This window comes from Alligator mississippiensis, chromosome 1 (genome assembly GCF_030867095.1).
Source record: "Alligator mississippiensis isolate rAllMis1 chromosome 1, rAllMis1, whole genome shotgun sequence".
NCBI lineage: Eukaryota > Metazoa > Chordata > Crocodylia > Alligatoridae > Alligator > Alligator mississippiensis.
The window spans coordinates 44014784-44030788 of NC_081824.1; the positions used below are offsets into that span (position 1 = coordinate 44014784).

A 16005-nucleotide genomic window follows, 5' to 3' on the forward strand; every position below is an offset into this window, starting at 1 on the left:
AGAAAAGAAAAAATAGTTATTCCAACTTTACTATATTTACCCAAATCCAAGATAACTTTCAAAGGAAGATTCCAATAATTAGATTACACACATGGAAAAATAATGTATAATTTTTCATGTTTAGAATCCAATTATCTGGGAGTCATCTTAAGTTCATCCCCCCTTACCACTGCAGCAGGGAAGCAGTGGTAAGGGGGCAGATGGTGGGAGGGCAAGCAGCAGGGGAGTCAAGGTTTTACCCCTTGCCCCCTGAACCTGTCCCCACCACCACTGACTGCCTGCTTCCCTGGTGCCTGCATACCCTGGCACCTCCCCTCTGGTACGAGCCTCCTACCATTTGCCCACCCTCCCACCTGCCACCCATGCCTGCACACACTGGCACTGCCCCCTCCTCACCCACCTACTGTTAAGAGCCACATAATAATTTTTTAGAAGGGGAAAGAAAAGTGATCCTTTAAGTTGAAAACTTACCTCCCCTGCAATGCTGCCACCTCTGCCACCCCACCACTGGCAACCCCTTCTCCTCCACTGCCTGTGAACCCCTGACCACTACCTCTGTACCCTTCCTCTCCTTTCCCCTTCCACCACCACTTAAACTCTGGCCCCAGCTCTAGCCCCATTCCAACTCTGGCCAGGGACACAGAGCACATGGTCGCTCCTGTCATGTCTGGTCACGAAGCACTGGCGCCGATGGCAGCAACTCTGACCCTGTTTCTGGGTCTGGAGCCTGAGCTGCTACTGATGAAACCACTTCCATGTGGCTAGGCAGGGCCAGAGAAACCATGTGTTCCATGTTTCAGCCTGGAGTTAGGCTGGGCTGGGGCTGAGGCCAAGGCCAGAGCTGGAGCTGGCAGCAATGATGGGTGGGGAGGATAGGCATTGTGTGGGGAGGACTGGAAGAAGTGGCAGTAGAGGGGAGGTAAGTGTCAGGGTGGCAGAGGTAGCAGTTCCAACTCCATCTCTGATCCTGACCCTGAGCCCAGAACAGGACCAGCGTCAGAGCCACAGCAACTGCCTGTGTCTTGACCCCCATGTCCCTTGGCCTGTACTTGAATCAAAGACAAGGGGCTTTCCCCCATGCTTAATGCGGGTGAAATTCTCATCTTGGATCTGAGTAAATGTGGCAAGTTAAGGAGTAACATCCCCTTATATAAATCACTAGGTTTTTAATGTTTGATAAAAGTATCAGAGCAGCAAGGTTGTAGCAAACACTACCATAAACAAAATAAATACAAATGTTCTTCTGAAGACCATTTTTTAATTTTTATCATTTTTAGTTAGAATAAAAATTCATCATCATCCATCCATGGTGGAGTACAGTATTTTAACTTTCATTCTTGATATCAAAAAGTACCATAATGAGATGAAGGACCAAAGAGCCCACAAGAGTACGGCTAGAAAAACTTTTTTTTTTTCATTAAAATGCCATTTTGAAAATTACAAGTAAAACAGGTGAAAGCCATAAGGCATTACAGCTGGTCACAAAAAATATATTTCTTCTATATGAGAAAGTTCTAGTCCAACACCATTAACTGGTAGGAGCAAAATTTTAGTGCATATACAGATGCAGGTTTCTCCACTACATTTCTGACAACTCAAGGGATTTATTCAGACATTATGAACCAAATTTGCATAATTTACATATAAGATGGGGCTATTCCAATTACAGAAGTATTTTCTATAAGCTTATTCAGCATGCACTGTAAGTAGTTGCATTACAGGCTGTTGCCTCATGGGATTTATAGATTTTCTAACTTTTATAATTAATACTATAAGTACATTGAAGGAAACAGCATATATTTAATAAAACTCTAAAATGATAGGATAAATTATCTGCCCTAAGATTTTAATCTGATTCAACCTAACGAACCAAAAAGTTTTATAGATTTTTGCTCCTTAACATGGTGACTCATTTCTTTAAATGTTTGCCATTAAGAATTGTTCTGCAATAAACTTCTGTGTGGGAGAACTCAGGCATATTTTTCCTTTTTAGAATAAGGAAGACATTCTAAAATGTTTTACCACCATATTCCCCAGGTCCCAGAACATTTATCCGCCTAAATTTAAACAAAAAATGTATTAAGTTTTTGAAGAAATAACATTGACAATACCTGTGTTTGTAGAGGTAAAATGCAAACCCTGATAATATTAGAGCAAAGAATGGTACCAGGATGGCAGCTGCAACAGAACTGCTGTTTGTGCCATAGTAGTGGTTGGAAAGGTCAGTACCAGAACTTAAAGGACCTAAAAATGAAGAAAGGAAGATAGGTGATATCATGAGTTAAAATCATGCTGTATGTGAAATTCATATTTTTCTCATTGAAGAAAAGAAGGAAAAATCCTGTGCTGGAAAATTTCTTTCAAATTAGATTCAAAATAAGATATTTAGAAAGGTTGAATGTTAATCTACTACTATTAAAAACCATAATGATTTGACATCAGTCTCTCTCAAGTTACATAATTACTGGGCATATCTACACACGAAGCTACTGCACAGTTGTTACTGCGCATTTATTCAGTACTTGTATTAGCAAGTATTAAACAAATGCTCAGTAACCACAGTTACTGTGCAGTAGCATCAGCAAACGTCTTTAAAGTGACATTACTGTCCAGTAGCCTAATAATACTGCACATCAGCATATTAGCACTGTCCATTGTGTGACATGCTACTGTGTAGAATTTTTCAGCTATTGCGCAGTCAGCATCTCAAGTAAATGCACACACTGAGACTTAACATTCCCAGTGTGTGTGTGTGTGTGTGTGTGTGTGTGTGTGTGTGTATGAATCACTGCTTTGCTAATAAAAATTATTCAAAAAATTAAAAAATAAATAAATTCCAAACAGCTTGAGCCCCAGTAAGAATCATGATTAGTGCTGTATCAGCAGAAACACTCTGAAGAATTTACAGTCTGATTTGAAACAGTGCTGCAATGAGTGAAAGGGAAAAAAAGATCATGAAGAAAAATGGTAATTGGAATACAACACAATGCTACTTTGGTTACATATGTGCTACTGGATTAAGGGAAAAACAAACAAACGCTGAAGATTCAATCACAGAACACATCAGCAAATAATTATGTAATGTTGCCAGGATCATAATAATTTTTTAGAGAAGGAAAGACAAGTGATCCTTTAACTTGAAAACTACTTTCAGCTGGAAACATTTTTAACATCAATTCCCTCTACACTTTGTACACAGATATAACATACAAAACATTTTCCTCCCAAAGGGAGTGGCAAGAAAAGGCTGTAGACAAGTTGTTTTTGTATAAGGAATTCATTAAAAAATTAGGAGTCTGAGCCAAAGCCAACAGAGTTAAGAAAAGTTATTTTTAACTCACTTTAATGGGCTTTGAATCAGGCTGTAGTGTTTCTAGTTTTGTTAACAGTTTAATATCTGTTGTGTTCATTATTGGCCCTGTATGAAATCAAGGGCTCAGTTCAACTGCTGAAGAACTGAAAAGCCTCTCTGTGATCACAAAGAGCATTTTTACACGTGCTCCCAGACATGACGCCAGGCACTTTAATTACCAAGCTGCACTAATTAAAAGTGCCTGCTTGTCACGTGTATCAGTATAGCCATACATGTCTGTTCTGAAAAAATGGTGGCGGGACACTTTGAACTAAAGTTAATTAGATGCATTTTATTTCAAAGTGCCTTACTGCCATTTTGTCAGCGTTGAGACGTGTAATGGCACTAATACACATGACATGTGAGGCTGCTGGATAGCACCAACTTCCGTGCTCCAGCAGACTCAATTAATCAAGTCTGCTCCGACATGCTGGATTTCCAGCACGTTGGAGCAGGCTCCTTCCATATGTGTAGGAGCTCCCTGTGTCACTTTGATTAGACAACTAAATTAGCTTGCAAACACTGAGAGTTATACTTTAACTTGGTCAATGATTTGGTGAAGGTAAACCTATTTCTTACATAAAAAGGTGTTCAACACAATGTTCTGGATACGATGTGGACTACCTTTACTCAAGTCAAACTATATTATAACAATATGAGTTTGCAAATTTTTACACAGTTTAGACAGGCAGTTAAGTACATTACCTATCAGTGTTCTGGGTGCTTTTACATTTAACTGTCAGTTCACAGCTCTAAGAGGGATTTCTGATTTCAGATTACCAATAAAAATGTCCTAATGGTCACACCATTTTCACCTGGTTCACACCTAGATCAACAGAAACCTAACTGTGCATGTCAAAATGTAAATTTTTTTTTGCTGAATTTTCAAAAAAATATGTTCATATTAAGGACATCATCTGTGTATTAAAAAATTCAGGTCTTTAGGGCCTTGTTACTTTGGACACTTAGCATGCATTTTATTTAAATTGTAGTAAGCATTACTGTGCCCTCTTACAAGTAAAAATGTATTCTAAGCACTAGTACAGTAATGCTTACCATGACAGGGTTGGACAGCTGTGTCCCCCTAACACTGACCCCAGCACTGTGTACCACATCTCATAACTCTACTTATGAGGACGTGCAACCCCCATAGATTCATAGATTTATAGACTGTAGAGTTGGAAGGGACCACAATGGATCATTGTGTCTGACCCCTCCCCCGGCAGGAACAAGGATCAAGGTCAGATGACCCCAGCCATGTGACTATCAAGCCACCTCTTGAAGACCTCCAAGTTAGGTGATAGAACCACCCTCTTGGAAGCCCATTCCAGATTCTGGCCACCCTTACTATAAAAAAAAAATTCTTCCTAATGTCTAACCTGAATCTACTCTCCACTAGTTTGTACACCCATTATTCCTAGTTACTTCTAGGGGCGCTCTGGTAAATAGCACATCTCCAATTCCCTGTTGTCCTCCCTTGATAAACTTATAGGCAGCTACAAGGTCTCCCCTCAGCTGTCTCTTGTGAAGGCTGAAGAGATCCAGATCCCTCAACCTCCCCTCATAGGGTCTTTCATGAAGGCCACTAATCATGTGAGTGGCCCTCCTCTGAACCCTCCCCAGATTCTCTGTGTCCCTTTTGAAGTGCGGTGCCCAAAACTGGACACAGTACTCCACACCTGGAGCCCATGCCCTCCCCACTGCATACCCAGCGCTGCCAGCATGGGAGCATCTGTTCCTCTCATGCTAAGATGAGCCAGGTCCCTGTCACTGGTGGACAGTGGAATGAAGCAAAGGGAACTAGGGCTGGGAGGTGCCCCTGCATCTGCACCTGCCACTGGATGTGCAGGGCAAACCAGGTCCCTGCTGCTGGAAGTCTTGAAACAGCTCTGGTGTGGTGCTTGGACTAGATCCAACTGTCACAGATTCACCCACAAACCAAACTGCCTTTGGGGTTCACCAAGTGACATGCATGACTATTCTTTTAAATTAGATTTATTTGTGTGACTTTTGGTTTCTACAGGTGCATCTACACGAGATGCTACTGCACACTTGTTACTGTGCATTAATTTAGCACTTGTATTAACAATTACTAAATAAATCTGCAGTAACTGGAGTAACCGCACAGTAGCACCGACAAACATCTTTTAGGTGATGCTACTGAGCAGTAGCTTAATAATACTGCATAGTAGCGTATTAGTACTGTCCATGCTGTGATACACTACTGTGCAGTATTTTTCAGCTACTGAACAGTCAGCATCTCATGTATATGTGCCCTGTTTGTAGCTAATGTGAAGTTGTGTTGAGTTTTGTCATTTTTACATCTGTCTGTATTATAGTATTTGATATAAAAATAGTTTTGTAATTTCATAATGTAACAGTTGGTATGCATCTTGGCTAGATATATGTGGCTAAGAAACAATAGTTACTGTAACTGTAAAGGTTTGGGCAGGGTAGTTAGCCCTTTTTACACCCAAAAGGAACCAAATTGCTAGACCAGATAGGGTGATGACAATGGACCTTGGAGAAACAATAGTTATTCCAATTCAGAGAATGCCATGTTTCTCCCTTGTATGGACTGAAGCAATGGCTAAGCAAATGGGTGCAAAACTTTTGTTAGGAAAGGGGAGTGATACAGGGGCAGATATACCTTCAGTCACACCCATCTGGTGGAGAAAGAAAACTCATCTGCATAATATTAATAATTCTCCCCAGAAACAAATAGGCAATTTGGAAGGTATAAAATCTAATGTGAGTGCTTTAGAAAAGAGGCAGATTCAGGAAAGCCCTCGAAAAGAAGAACATGTTCTGGCCCCAGCTTCTGAGCTGATAAAAAAGACTGGTTGTTCCCAAATTTGGGGAATCCATTTAGGACTCAGCTGAGTTACCTAGTTTCATAGTTGGTAGGGTTGGAAGGGACCTGAGCAGATCATCAAGTCTGCCATGGCATGGCAGGAAAAAGTACTGGGGTCAAATGACCCCAGCAAGGTGCTCGTCTAACCTCCTCTTAAAGACCCCCAGGGTAGGAGCCAGCACCACTTCACTTGGAAGTTGGTTTCAGATCCTAGCCGCCCTGACTGTAAAGTAGCGCCTCCTGATGTCTAGTCTGAATCTACCCACTGCCAGCTTGTGACCATTATTTCTAGTCACTCCTGGTAGTGCTTGGGGGAACAGGGACTCCCCCAATGCCTGCTGGTCCCCTCTGACTAGTTTGCAACAGGCCACTAGATCCCCCCTCAGCCTTCTCTTGTGGAGGCTGAACAGGTTCAGGTCCCTTAGCCTCTCCTCATAGGGCCTGCCCTGCTGGCCCCTGATCATGCGAGTGACCCTCCTCTGGACTCACTCGAAGTTGCCCACATCCCTCCTGAAGTGAGGTGACCAGAAATAGATGCAGTACTCCAACTGCGGCCTGACCAGTGCCACATATAGAGGGAGGATCACCTTTTTGGACCTGCTCAAGATGCATTTGTGGATGCACAACAAGGTGTGGTTGGCCTTCCTGACCGCATCCCCACGCTGTTGGCCCATCTTCATTTTGGCATCAATAATGATTCCAAGATCCTTTTCTGCCTCTGCACTGAGGAGAAGGGAGTTCCCCAGCCTGTAGGTATGCTGCTGGTTCTTCCTCCCCAGGTGCAGCACCTTGCACTTGTCAGTGTTGAAACCCATCCTGTTCTCATCTGCCCACCCCTGTAACCTGTCTAGGTCTGATTGCAGCATATTCCTCCCTTCTAGTGTACCCACATCCCCCCACATCTTAGTGTCATCAGCAAATTTAAACAGGGTACTTTTTACCCCCTTGTCCAAGTCACTGATGAAGATGTTGAACAGTGCGGGTCCAAGGACCGAGCCCTGGGAGACTCCACTGCCCACATCCCCACAGGTTAAAAATGACCTGTCCACTACCACTCTCTGGGTGTGGCCCTCCAGCCAGTTAGCAACCCATTTGACTGAGTCTTTGAACTGGTAGTATATTAGTCAAGAGATGCCATAAGAAGGCAAATTGATAGTTATAATGGATTACTCTAGAGCTGCTTTTCTTTTCTTTTTCTTTTTCTTTTTTTCTTTTTTTTTGGCAAACCACAGAGAGTGGCAGAGTTTCCTCTTTCAGTGCTGTGGAGCTATGTTCTGGAGTGAGGGTGATTGAGGTTGGCCCAGGGTATGAAGTCACCCCAGGAATGAGATCTTGTCTATCTCCTAAAACAGGCAGCTGGGGAAGGGGGCGGGGGAGGAGTGGGGGGAAGCTTGGGCTCTGGGGTCACCCCAATGCCTTAACAGTATGGTGTTTGTCATGCCAGTTGGTACCCAATTGACAGTACCAGCTTCCACACCATATGGAAGTCTTGAAAAAAAAAAGTTTTAGTGAATAAAAGTTAGTTTTTGACATCAACAATTAGGTACCTAAGCCACATTTAGACACCTAAATAAATTAACAACTTTCAGAAGTACTGACTATCCTTAATTTTCTTTGAAATCAGTGGAATCTTCAGTGCCTCTCAATGTATGAAGATGACCGTGGGAGGGAAGGTAGAAGCCCCCCTCCCAATATGTCCTAGGACCCTACCCGATGAGCACCCATACTCATGGCAGGGGCCAGGATGAGTGGCAACTGCGGAGAAATGCTGATGCAGGCTTGGCAGTTCCGCAGCTGCCTGAGCCTGCAGATCAGTGAGCCCTGTGGGAGGGGTCCGGCAGCAGCACAAGCTGATCAAAAGGCAGCTGGGGAGAGACCCAGCTGCCTGGGAAAGGAGAGGCTGGATGCCGGCGGGGAGCGGCAGATGGCAGAGCTGGGCAGGGACTGACAGAATGCCGGTGGGGAGAAACTGGACGCCAGCAGAGGGAGTCAAATGGTGGAGCTGGGCGACGAGGAGCAGGATGCCGGTGGGGAGAGGTGAAACGCTGGCAGAGAGACACGGGAAGCAGAGTCTGGTAAGAATGGTGAAGCGGGGCATGGAGTGAGAAACCCCAGTGCCGACCAGAGAAGCCTGGCTGGAAAGCCCACAAGTCTGGGCTTGGGGAGCCAAAGTTCGCTGGAATGTCCCAGCAGAGAGAAGATCGTCCTCATGGTCCCGAGTGAAGATCAGGCTGCTCTGGAGAGTACAGATACCATGGTGCAGAAGGGCGGTAAGGAATGGCAAAACACTGCGGGCAGCCTGGTGAAGAGAGAGGAATAGGCAGCAACTGGCCCAGAGCCCGGTGGTGAAGGGGCAAGTTCCACCAGGTGGTGGGTTCAGGAGTAATTGACTCCCAATCTGTTGGTCCCTGGAAAGAGTACTCAGGAGAAATGGACAAAAGTCCTTCTTCCATCCCAGGGAGGCAGAGGGGTCCTGGTGTCCGAGTCCCCGGTACCCTATCGGCAGATGCCGAATGTCTTCTCTTTGAGTTTAGTGTCTTCTAAATTATTGTTCACCCCAGGCTGGGGCATGTTTAGTTACCTGCAGATTGGCCCGAAGACAAGGGATCCACTCAGGAGAGATTAACGGCTGAACAGACCCAACTTTGGTCGAGGCAGGCCTCATAGTTGAGAAGATATCATCCCAGAGGAGATTACAGGGAGCAGAGTCTTCCCAGGCCATGGATATGGTAAGAGTGGAGTAAAGGGGAGGTTTGGAGCCTCACAAATAAAGACCAGGTTCACGACCCCTCTGAGACCATTGATAGTGAACTGCCTCCCCCATCAATCAACATGGAAGTCATGGCAGGCCAGTAGAGGCAGCGCTCGGAACCAACTAGGTGGCCTCAGGGTGCGGTCTCACCCTGATATCACTAGGGAGGAAGGCACTGACTAGAAAGGGGCCAAGGCCTTACAGCACCTACCAGTGACAATGACAAAAGCTAAATGCTTATATATTTTAGCCTTAGATTTCCTCTTCCAGTTTGCAATTCTGAATAGCAGACATCTTTATAAACACTAACAGAGTAATACTAGCATGGGCAACTGGTGCCTCTTGAGTCATGGGACACCCGCAGAAGCCGCAGCTGGCAGTGGTGGCAAGGACAGGGCTGGTGAGCACCTGCAGATGCCAGCGGTGGTGGCAGGGACATCCCTGTCAGAGGAGGCATGTGCCCCCCTGTGCTCCTCCTACCAGTCGCCTATGGATACTAGCAATATGTTAGCAAGTTGTAGGAGACTAGAAACCAGTTTCTATCATTGTTATTCCATGTTTACTTCAATCACAATGTAAAATGAAATCATCTTCCATCAGTCAGAGACACTAGATGGTAGAAACAACTTCAAAAGCAGCCATAGAAAGTGTTTTCGGATATTAAGGCTAAGTACAGATATTTCAAGAAGTTAAATTGGGTTCAAAATGGCCACCTTATTTAAACTTAGCTCATCGTGGTGTTGAGCTTACACTTAAAGACCTAGTCTCAGTAACTGGCCATCACTCTAAACTTGTTATTCTACAGAAGTTTCATGCACACAGACCAGTTTAAAAATTGCAGAACCCAGTTTAAGATAAATCTGGATCTATGCAGTATCAGACTTATTTGGTTTAGGTCAAACGGGTGCATGGAACTTCTGTACAGTTTCCCATTGCAGCCCTGGGGCTGGGAAAACTCAGCCACATGCCCCAGACCTGGAGCTGTTCTCTTCCCCCAGTGCCCCCACCATTAGTTTATTTTTTGCCCTCCCCACCCCCCACTTTGAGTAGCCTGGAAGGTTTGTCAGAATCACCATTGCCAAACTAGTGTTACAAACAGGTGAAGACCAGTTTACTTGCCTTTTAATTAGATGTCTTTATCAAAAATCAAATCAGCAGAGAACTAGAAATTGTAATTCAACTTATTTTATACCTATATGTCAGTTTATTCATGGACAAATATGCTACTTAGCTATCATATAGGATATTAAAAAGATGTGTAGTCTTTAAATTAGTCTTTAATTTTATGAATGTTATTAATGTAAGAAGCTCAACATTATTTTAACAAAGTCTATTCACTTTATAACAAACTACTTCAAAATTAGCATATGATTAAAAATACCCTGATATGAAGTGTGTATTTCCTCTGACAGTCTTATTATAATGACAAATGAGACACCCCATGGTGCTTCTCAATTCTCTGCAAATGCTACTGATTTTTTCCATGAGCTGAAAATACCTACTTGCAATAAATATATATTCAAAAATCTATCTTTAATTTGCATATATCTTTATATATCTCTATAGATATATCTATATATATATGCAAATTAAAGATAGATTTTTCCAATTTTATTTTCACTATTAAAACATTTTATTATTAAAAAATTATATTATTTAATGTATTAATTAGCATACTCCATTGAGATGGGTATGCCATAGATTATTACCTTTTTATTAATTTTTATAGGCATTAGAAATAAATCCTGGTATGAAGCAGTACACGTACCAAGAGAGCCTAAAAAGTCTAGGACTCTTCAGTGTAGAAAGCAGAAGACTAAAGGCGAACATAATAGAGGTCTATGAAATAATGAAGGCTGTGGAACAAGTGAACAGGGAACTGCTATTCACCACATCCCAAAATACTCAAACTAGGGGGCACCCCTGAAATTAGTAGGTGACAGGTTTAAAACTAACAGAAGAAAGTACTTAAAAAAAAAACAAAAAAACTACATGCAGTTAACTTGTGGAATTCATGGCCACCGGAGGGGATGGGGGGTGGAGACAGATAGCATAGACAAGTTCAAAAAGGAACTGGATAAATTAATGGAGAATGAATGTGTTAATGGCTTTTAAACAGAATGGTTGGAGATGTTTCCTCTGGCATCTCTAAACTAATAATGGTGGATCCCAGGGAGGGTATTTAATGGGGGATGGATCACTCTAGAAATATCTGGTTCAATGCTCTCCCTCTATAGCATCCTTTTTTTACACTATCACAGACACAATGTTGGGCTAGATGGACCATTGGATAATGTCACTGTTATTTCATACTTCAAGATTAGTAATCTTAGAATCACTTTATAGCAGTATGACAATTAGGGGTGAACGTGTATGTGATATTCCTATCATTCCCATCATTTATGTCAAATCATGGACACAAACAGAAACCTCTTAGAGCTGTTTTCAGCACCTCTCTTTAATCTAGACATACTAGAGTACTAAGGTGGTGCAGGGTAAGAGGCGATATCTTTAGGGATAGGGACAGACATGCAAAAAGCCTGAGCTTGAATTGATTCAATATTTTCAATTTAGTCTAACCTGGCTTGGATGAATCCATTTGTAACTGCACAGAAATCCCCAAAATGCCTGCAGTGCCTGCAGTGGCTCAGGCTAGAAGACAGAGTGGGCGGGTGGGGGGGGGTGCTAAAGCAGCCCTCCCTTCCCTTCCACAGTACTGAGCTGAGGGGGGCATGGTCAGGCCCCAGCAGGATGTTCTGATTAGGGAAGGTTCTCCCCCTTCCTGAGCAGCCCAGCAGGAAATTGATAACATGGTGTTTAACACCCCTAACTTAGTGTTTATCACCCCGTTAAGAAAACAACAGAGGGACATTACCAGCTACCTACTGATTCTACCTTTGTAGCAAGTGTGTGGTCTGTTGGCTAATGCTGAGAGGTGTCTGTGTAAGGCAGAGAGGACTGGGCAATCCCTGCTTAGCAGGGAGTGGGGAGGGGAAGGAGGGTGCAGGGGGAAGCCAGGCAGATGCCTGCAATCTCTGCCAAGCTCTTGCTAAGGAGCAGAGGGGAGGAGTCAGCCCTGCTGTGGAGCAGAGAGTCCCGCCCAGCCCACAGAGCATGCTAGGATGCTGGGGGAGTCTGGTTTAACTTAAACCAGCAAGGGATCTGGGATAGACATTGTGTGGCTTTTGTGTGATTTAGGCCTGACCTAAATCAGTTAAGTCTGATATTACATTCAACCTGGTTTATCTAAAACCAGTTTCAGCCATTTTCAAACTGGTTTATGTGCAGTGAACATCTGTTCTGTTATAGGTTTAAACCAGATTCTGATCACTTAAACCAGTTTATGTGTAATGTCTGTCCCTAGCCTAGAAGACTAGCTACTGAGAAGTAAATTTTCTCATGGCATGGAAAAATGGGCAGGACAATTGTTTTGCAACAAACATTCTCTTTAGGATAAGAGATGAAATAACAGGATTGAGTAAATGTAGAAACTGAACATCAAGTAGCACAACTGTATCTTAAATGTGTAGACATCACAGAAACCAGCCATGGAAGTGACAGGTTTTTTTTTTTCAAATAGAATGGGCTAAGTTCTTCTTGGTATTTCACTCTTCTTTAGTAATTGTTTGGATACAAATTTAAGTCTTGATAACCTTTAATAGAAATCTCTTTCCCTTTGGATTTTTATCAATGGGTTATGAAAGGGATTATCTTCAAGTGGGCTTTCAAAGTGATAGCTTGATGCCCTTTTGACATAAGATGTATGGAGACTAGCTTTCTAAGTATGCTGGGACATTCTGTGGAGATTACAGTGTAAAGTAGCATATCATGCCTGTGGTGGATCTCACTACATTTAAATAACTGCTTTACACATAGCCATGCTTTTATCTGTATTATGTATTACAACTCTGTAGGGCAGAGCTGTGCTGCTACCCAGTGCATCCACAGGTGGTGGATAGTGGAATGACCTTTAATGAAGGATCATCAATTGCAAGAGTAAGGCCTTTTGTGCTTTGGAAAATGACACCAACCAGTGGTGATGCATACGGGGTGCATGGGGGTGCACATGAACCTTCTGAGAGTGCCAGTGCACCCCTTGATGGCTATGCTTGCCACTTAGGCGATGGGCGGGGGGGGGCAGGTGGGAATGTTGGTGCTGCCCCTGAAAGCACCAGCCGATCATGCCACTCCCAGGAGTGGCTGCAATGAGTGCAGTGATCAGCCGCAGCAATTGGCCATCATGGAATCACCAAGGAGACCCCCCTCAGTCCACACGATCTCCCATGGGGGACCCCTTTTCCTGAACCATAGGATTTCCCATGGGGGACCCCCCCATCCAGTTGGCTTGCAGGATCATCTGGGGGGGAATCCCCCCAGTCTGCAGGATTGCCTATGGTGGACACCCCCCCCCCCCAACAGACTTCAGGATCGCCAGCAAAGGAACCTCCCCTCCAGTTGACAGGTCTGGTCATAGGGGGGCCACATGCCCCCCCGACTAAGGCAATGTCAGTTGCCCATGACTCCAACTCCAAGCAAAAGATGCTAAATCTCCAACAAACCAAAGCAAAGGTCCAAAGGAGAACCCACAATATGAAAAATAAATGGTGGAAAGACAAAACTAAGAAGATTCGACATCTCACTGACATCCACAATATTCATGGTTTCTTCAGGGCCACCAAAGCCGTATATGATCTGAGCACTCAGGGATCAACCCTCTTGAGAAATAGGGATGGAGGGGATATGATCAAAGAAAGGAGACACATCAATGTCTGTTGGAAGGAGCATTTTGAAGACCTCCTTAATTGAGACTCTGCTGTTTAGGAGCGTGTTCTCAACTCCATCCCACAACACTCAATCAGAGATTATCTCAGAATCCCTCCAACACTTGACAAGGAGAAGAAAGCCATCAAGCAGATGAAGAATGACAAGGCATCTGAAGCAGATGGAATCCCTGCTGAAATATTCAAACAGGGAGAAGAGGAGCTCACATTACAGCTTCATGCCTTCATCTTAAAGATTTGGAATGATGAGGTAATCTCAGATGAGCTCAGGGACACCTTTATTGTGACAATCTTCAAGAAAGGACACAAATTTGACTGTGAAAGCTACAGAGGGATCACCTTGCTGTCTACCTCAGGAAATATCATTGTGACAACCCTCCTGAACCATCTTCTTCCACTTGCTGAAGAGCTCCTCCCAGAATCTCAGTGTGAGTTTAGGGCATCAAGAGGCACAACTGACATGATCTGCACAACTTGCCAGCTCAGAAATGCTGTGGAGGATCGTTCTGAAGTATAGATACCCACCGAAATTTGTCACCATTCTCTGCCTGCTCCTTGATGGTATGCAAGAAGTGGTTCTCAGAAATGGATCTATCACAGATCCCTTTGAGATTAAAATGGGAGTTAATATAAAAATGCAATAGAAACTAGACAAAACTGTGATGAATAAAATTTTACTTCCCAAAACAGATAAAATCAGATGGGAAGTGGAAAATCCACATAAGCATTTGCCAATTTTGCTGTATGAAAAAATAAATCCCTTCCAAAGAAAGATCAGGCCCAGTCATCATATGTGAACATACTAGAAGAGACATGATGAAACCAAGGCAAGGTACAGATGTTATACATATTGGGCATTAAGCAGGCAGGAAACAGTCTAAAGTCATAACTGAACAGATATTCATGGCTCTTAGAGCACTTTAAAAAATGGTGATTCATGCTCTAAATTAACCCTGGATGGATGTGTACTAACCTAAAGCACTTTTTGTTAAAGCACTTTATCAATCCTTTATCAGGTCACAAAATCCTTAGACGCAGGGGTAGCAGTGGACATAGTCTTTCTAGACTTCAGGAAGGCCTTCGACACTCTCTCACCCCATTCTCATTAAAAAACTAGGGGACTGTGGGGTCGACACCTACACAGTCAAATGGGTCACTAACTGGCTGGAGGGCCGCACCCAAAGAGTGGTGGTGGATGGGTCATTTTCGACCTGGAGGGATATGGGCAGTGGGGTCCCCCAGGGCTCGGTCCTCGGACCCGCGCTGTTCAACATCTTCATCAGTGACTTGGACGAGGGGGTAAAAAGCACCCTATTCAAATCTGCTGATGACAGTAAGATGTGGGGGGATGTGGGCATGCTAGAAGGGAGGAATAGTTTGCAATTAGACCTAGACAGGTTACAGGGGTGGGCAGATGAGAACAGGATGGGTTTCAACACTGACAAGTGCAAGGTGCTGCACCTAGGGAGGAAGAACCAGCAGCATACCTACAGGCTGGGGAACTCCCTTCTTGTCAGTGCAGAGGCAGAAAAGGATCTTGGAATCATTATTGATGCCAAAATGAAGATGGGCCGACAGTGTGGGGACGCAGTCAGGAAGGCCAACCACACCTTGTCATGCATCCACAGATGCATCTCGAGCAGGTCCAAGGAGGTGATCCTCCCCATCTATGCAGCACTGGTTAGGCTGCAATTGGAGTACTGCATCCAGTTCTGGGCGCTGCACTTCAGGAGGGATGTGGAAAGCATTGAGAGGGTTCAGAGGAGGGCCACTCACATAATCAGGGGCCAGCAGGGCAGGCCCTATGAGGAGAGGCTAAGGGACCTGAACCTGTTCAGCCTCCACAAGAGAAGGTTGAGGGGGGATCTAGTGACCTGTTACAAACTAGTCAGAGGGGACCAGCAGGCACTGGGGGAGTCCCTGTTCCCCCGAGCACTACCAGGAGTGACTAGAAATAATGATCACAAGCTGGCAGAAGGTAGATTCAGACTAGACATCAGGAGACAGTACTTCACTGTTAGGGGGGCTAGGATCTGGAACCAACTTCCAAGCAAAGTGGTGCTGGCTCCTACCCTGGGGGTCTTTAAGAGGATGTTAGATGAACACCTTACTGGGGTCGTTTGACCCCAGTACTCTTTCGTGCCATGGCAGAGGGTCGGACCTGATGTTCTGTCAAGGGCCCTTCCGACCCTATAAACTATGAAACTATGATCCCCTTGAGGGTTAACTTAGAGCATAGTCACTGCCATCCCAGGAAGTTGTTGCT

General features: G+C 44.1%; 1 protein-coding gene across 1 annotated transcript in view; it reads right to left on the bottom strand.

Moving 5' to 3' along the window:
- Nucleotides 1-16005, bottom strand: part of CSMD1 (CUB and Sushi multiple domains 1) — a 2292800-nt gene that overhangs the window by 6000 nt on the left and 2270795 nt on the right. Inside the window, exon 69 of the mRNA XM_019488443.2 lies at nucleotides 2112-2244. Coding sequence (XP_019343988.2) covers nucleotides 2112-2244 — 133 coding nt within the window. The remainder of the gene's footprint in view (nucleotides 1-2111; nucleotides 2245-16005) is intronic.